The sequence below is a fragment of the Triticum aestivum genome, chromosome 4B (genome assembly GCF_018294505.1).
Source record: "Triticum aestivum cultivar Chinese Spring chromosome 4B, IWGSC CS RefSeq v2.1, whole genome shotgun sequence".
NCBI lineage: Eukaryota > Viridiplantae > Streptophyta > Magnoliopsida > Poales > Poaceae > Triticum > Triticum aestivum.
In genome coordinates this window covers 276,046,580-276,052,813 of record NC_057804.1, presented here as the reverse complement: position 1 = coordinate 276,052,813, position 6,234 = coordinate 276,046,580, and the positions used below count along the sequence as shown (strand labels likewise).

Genomic DNA, 6,234 nt, shown 5'->3' with positions numbered 1-6,234 from the left:
GGAGTGACGTGGATTGTTAATATTTAACTAGCTCAATACACGTGTATTGAAACAGGGCAACTTTATTCTAGTGTTTCAATGTGGGAAATTTGATTGGGTTGAGATAGGAACGGAATCCATAGGCAAATGTAAGGAGAGATATGATGTGATTCAGATTGTGTATGCACAACTACATGATTTCTTTAACGTGGAGCTGGGGTTTGGTTTGGAAAAAAGATAATGGAGATAATCACGTGGTTTAAAGAACAATCAGTGGAACAGGACATGTATTATTGGGAGGGGTGGAAACCATGAAAGTGAAAAACTAACAAACTACTAGCTAGTACAATGCCCTTGCGGTGCTACGGGCTACAGTGCATATAAATAAATAAAAAATTATAAAGGTCGTCTCTAAGTTGAAGCTCATTTCATCCTCATATATATGTCCGGACATCCAACAAGCACACCAAAATTCAACCATCTGAATAGTCCTGGCTCCCCCAAATGCAGACCATATGGTTTTCTGGATTACCCGTCATGTTATCCCCAACACGTGGGTGTAACACAAAAAACCCATCACAAGGTTTTATAGGAATAATTTCTCACTGGAGCCATCTCGTTCTATACCGGATGACTCCCACCTCACCTTTGTCATGGCACCCTCTCTCCTTCATCAAGAAGGAGTCCCCGCCAACCGCCCCTCTCTCTGCCCTGATCCCTCCCCCCCCCCCCCCCCCCCCCCCCCGCCCATTCGTGTCGATCCACCACTGTCATCAAGGGGGAGGAGACGTGCACCGGTTCTACCACCACAAGTGCAAAGGCTCATGCAATGTAAGACTCCCTCCCAAACAATGTTAACACCTTCTCGCTTCACTTTTGCAGCAACCACATCCCTTCACTTTTTGCTCTCTACTCCAAGTGCCTCCTCGGATGCACAAACCGCAACGCATTGAATTTGTCCTCCATGCGTTGCAACAGGGCCATACATATTTTAGTGGTGAAACACATACTTTCAAAATTTCCATGCACATCGAGCAGCACTGTCAACTCTTTTCAACCACCAAATAACATGTGTTCTTCTTCATCCACTATGCAAGGAGAATACCGCCAATTAAATCGAGGATATTTCATATATGAGAAAAGAAACATTACTGCTTGTAGTAGGAAAACATTGTCATTAGAGCATTCTAGTTAGCGCTACTTGTTTAACTCTTTTAGTTTTCTAACTATCTTAACCTATATGAGTAGTTTTCTCCTTTTACATGATAGAGCCCATGCTAATCACGTATAACATCGCATAGCATGTAATTAAAATCATTAGACCACAAATTCTGCAAGTAAACTAAGGCTTGGAATGCGTCTTGGTCACCGGGTCAGCAACTAGTGCTCATGGCCTCCCCATAGTAAATCTTTGCAGTAAGGACCTAGAAAATAAAATTTCTATCAAGCTCATGCATAAACAACATGGACTCGGATAACATGAATGAGGAAAGAGCCAGCCTGAGCAAGGCTTCTTGGACCAATGGAAGCAATGAAAGGAACTAATAGTAAAATGGAGCAACAAGCATCTAACAGAAAAATTCTAGCTAATGTTTCAATTTTATCCAGTAAGACCGCAGATTCTCTTTTCACATTTATTCCAAGGGTGTGTTCATAGTTCTTTCTCTTCATATAGTTTTCGAATTACAAATCTCATAAATGTTCACACACATGTTTGGTTAAACTCAGTGCTCGATGGCGTCGGGGAGCTAATGAGTTCCTCTCTATGTGGCAGACTGAACTTCAATAAAAGTTCACTTGCTATTTTTTAAAAGAAGTTAAAGACAGAACGCAGCCTGATTTCCAACAACGTCATATAATGTGTGAAAACTCTTATTGAACAAATCAAGCTGATGACATACAACAACAAAGCTAGAAAAATTAGTGAATCAATCAAGACATGCCCCCCCCCCCACCATACACACACGCGTACACAACCAAAATAATAATAAAATTTACATCTAAAAAGGGCACACAGCAGTAAATCAGAGCACCAACACAATTTTAGTCATAGGAGCAACTTATCTCGGCGGCAATCTATAATGAACGGTTAGTGCTCACCAACATAAATATCTGTTTTGTAGATGAATCTTCTTTTTAGAACTCCTTTGTCCCAATCTCTGTACGAAATAACTGTATGAGTGTACGATGTAATGTGTAAATGGTAATGCTGATGCGGAGTCCAGTAGTTAATCGGTGTGTACATACATGTATATATCCACACCAAATTAAAAGGGAAATAGTTCTGATATGGTATAGAACATACCACCAAATGCCACTGAATTTGAAATAGTGATGATGTTCGATGACGGCAATGTAGGGAAATCTAATATTTTCTTAATGGTCCAGCATGAGATATACATCTTATGTTTCGTCGTTAGCTCACAAACTGTTGGCTACAAAACTCTCATCATCCCGAACACATCAATGATAATATATTGCACAATATTGGTCTGCAGATGTTTGCATACCTCCATCACGAAACCTGCATCAGTGTTTCATGTTCCAGTTTCGTGTTAAGCAAAGTGTTGGAAGGGAGAGAGAGGATTGGTGAAATAGTTCTTGTATTGCTTGAGCCTCGTGGGCATATATATAGGAGTACATGATCATCTTGAGTACAAGGCAAGGTAGAATAATATCCTACGTTATCCTAGCTTTCCTAATAATCACGATACTCAACACAAAGGATCCAACACTGCAAGTATGAGAATCAGTGTCAAGGAGAACCTACACACTATTTGTTAAACGTGTACAGCAAAATCACATGCTTCCTAGACTTAGCAATTAGTATCGCATATATATCTTATCTCCAAACAAAATTAAAATATGCATGTATATCTTGTTTATCATGCCGGCATATGCATCAACAAAGCTAGCCCCTACAAGTGTATATATGATTAGTCTTAGGGTAGTTCATACAGAATAATTATGGTGTGTCTTGAACTGTGAGGCTGCTCTTATCACCAATTCACATTAAAAAGTGGATGAGCCACCTATACAATTGAACACGAGATCTTATGTTGAACATGATATCCAGGTTGTAATTTAGAAGTTAGTGATGCAGTCCATAATCAACCAAGGGAAAAAGATGCCCATAACCAAGCAATTGTTGTCTATATACAGTACAAGATAAGGAAATTAGAAACTAATATGTATTTTTGTCTCTTCAGCATTACTTGGCTATTACATCTAAATAAGCCATCTCTAATGCCTTCTATTCACATGATATATCCAGGCACCAAAATTAGAACATAACATGTATCGTTGTTGCTTGATCCAGCAAACACCACACACATGCATGCACATGCAGCAAGCATTCATCGGCAACCAGCAAGCAGGCTTACTATACAAAGAAATCTTCAAAAGCTCGACCTCATGTGACCTAGCGGGGATATGGAATGTGCGGTTACCAACAAACATTAAGATATTCGTATGGCAGGTAGCTCTGAACAGAATAACTAGTGGGGGTCAAGTGCAAAAACGAAGAGGCCCGCCTGATGGTAAATGTACTTGGTGCGGAGAGGATGAGGATCGAGACCACATCCTTTTCAGATGTATCATGGCTAGATTCGTGCGGAGCGCAGTTTGTGTGGCAACAGGCTACTCCTGGAACCCAAGTGGTTTCTTGGATTTCTATCGTCTCGCGTCTGCCACAAGGGGAAGGGATAGAAGTATGGCATGGTTGGGATTTGGGCCATCGCATGTGCCCTCTGGACTACTAGAAACAAAGCTTTGATAGAGGGTACCTTCATTCATCATCCGGCTGACCTCCTATACAAAATGGTGTCTTTTTTGCAGCTATGGAAACTTCTGGCAAGAAACACGGACAGAGGGCGGGTGGAGGAGCGCAAAGTGCACTACCCTTCGACGGGCATCATAGGGACATCACCGGTCGACCGCCGCCCTAGAAACCTTGACAGCCTCTACATCCTCGTTAGGTCTTCTCCGGCCTGACGTAGTCCCGTGCTGCGTCGTGTAATGGGCCTTGGGCCTTGTATCCCCGTACTTTTTCCTTTCCTGCTTTGGACGTGTGTCATGACGGTTTCGGTTGTAAGGGCTTCATTCTAAGGCCGGGCGGATGCCTCCTTTCTAAAAAGAAATGTGATCGAGCGATATATGGTAAGGTTAAGTAATTTAGATTTGATTTTTAGAGTTTGACCGTGATTGATTCTTTCATATAAAGGCATTACTAAATAATTTGCCCTCGCATGGAAAGTTCTGATCCGTTCAGATTTTTTTCATATGGGAAATGAGGCGAGAATAAACCAGTGAGAGTAGGTGATGGGAGTGGGGACAAAATAAACCAGTCAAAATAAAACCGGACGAAAGTGGTGGAATGAAAAAAAACCTGATCCAACTGTTCCATTAAGAGTAAAGATCCTTTAATAGTAGAGTTCATTGGTTTCCATGCATTCCTTCTTTTTCGCTATCTAATTATTCTTTTTTCTCGTTTCTCTTCTCTCTTTGTTCTAATAATCTGTAACTGCAACTTTGGCCCTTGATCAATGATTCGTCAAATACGCACCATGCGTGTAGAAACAATACAGAGATAGTACTTACTACTAGTAAACTCCTTCTGAGGATAACATGTAGTATTATTATCAATTAGTCTATCCGAATGGAAGCATATCGAAAAACTTTGAGGACAATACTAGTAGAAAAGTTACACCCGACCCATACGTGCTGCCTACCTAATTATCCATCTACGTAGACTGAAGAGCAAAACATGCACGTAATCGTAGAGAGGAAGCAGGGACAACGAGTGCAGTTAACCAAACGTGTGAACCGGCCAGCTGGCTACACGCCGCCGCAGCGGTAGACGATCCGGCACGTCCGCCCAACCCGGACGACGTACTTGTGCTGTGGCTTTACGAGGAACGGCGGCAGCCGCAGGAGCGCCTCGCACACACAGTCCTTCTGCACCTCCTGGAGCCACCGGCAGCAGTCGCGGTACGCCCGGAGCTCCTCGTCGTGGTGGTGCTCGTGGTCGTCGTCATTGTGCTCGTGGTCGTCGTCGTCATCGTCGTCGTCGTCGTCGTCATGTTCGTCGTCATGGTCGTCGTCGTGGTCGGGGTCCTCCTCGTGGTCGTCGTCATGGTCGGGGTCCTCCTCGTGGTCGTCGTCATGGTCGGGGTCCTCATTACCGTCGCGCACACGCCCACGCCGGCCGTGTCCAGTACCACGAAGACGCCCGCGCCCGCGTCTGCGCCCGCGCCCGTGGCGGGTGTGGTTGCCACCATGGTGACCGGTGCCGTTTCTTGCAACGTGAACGCCGTTGCTGTCATTGTTTGCCGCCATCAGGCCAAGGGACGAGATGTTGATGACCGCCGCGTGGCCATGGCGTCCACGGAGGCGGCGGTCACCGTCACCGCCATGGTGCTCGTCGTCGTCGTCGTCATCATCATCGTCGTCGTCGTCGTCATCATCATCGTCGTGGTGGTGGTGATGGTCGTCCTCCGGGGGGCTGGGCGGCAGGATGGAGCAGGCCTGACTGGCGATGGCGAACTGGCTGATGCAGAAGGCCTTGGCCTTGCCCTGCTGCGCGGCGACAGTGGCGAGGAGGGAAGGGATGAAGAGGAGGACGGCGGCCAGCGCCGCGACGTGGGCTGCCGATGCCGCCATCTACTGAGTCGTGGCTGCTATGTGGAGTGCATGCCGGCCACTTATAAAGATGTGTAACCAAGCCAGTAATGTGCATTGTCCCGCAAAAAAAAATCCAGTAATGTGTATTAGAGAGGTTATTAAGTAGTTGGGGTCAAGGCCGGGTAGGGAGTGACCAGATCGATGGAGATGCACACAGCATGGTGCATGGTTGTAATTAGTTAGGTGCTTCATAACGATGGCGTGCATCCAGGATTGTTCAGCCATGTCCACCTTGTTTACATGCATGCATGCAGGCGTGCATTGTTGATGAGAGGCCAGTGACAATTTGGTTGTACAAAACTTTCTAAATTATTATCTTCGTCAATCTTTACACAAGTCCGCGTAATTTAGAATGTTTAGAGCTAGTGTGTACTTCTTAAGCTGTGTTACATTGTATTTCTTCTTTTTACCCCAGCTGGTTAAACGACAGAATGATAAGTACATACGATACAAAACAAATTGTCAAATATCATCGGAAGTACAAAGCACCCAATGCTTTAGCAAAATTGGAAAGATTACATTGAGTTCACCACCGAATAACCAATGCCTCCGCCAGAACAAAATTTATGAAAA

At 44.5% G+C, this 6,234-nt stretch overlaps 1 protein-coding gene across 1 annotated transcript; it reads right to left on the bottom strand.

Annotated features, from left to right (window-relative positions):
* Positions 1-4,592: 4,592 nt before the first annotated feature.
* On the bottom strand, positions 4,593-5,717 carry LOC123094764 (sarcoplasmic reticulum histidine-rich calcium-binding protein). The gene has a single exon (XM_044516682.1). The coding sequence runs from the start codon at positions 5,638-5,640 to the stop codon at positions 4,816-4,818; it is 825 nt and encodes a 274-aa protein (XP_044372617.1). The 5' UTR covers positions 5,641-5,717; the 3' UTR covers positions 4,593-4,815.
* Positions 5,718-6,234: the final 517 nt, after the last annotated feature.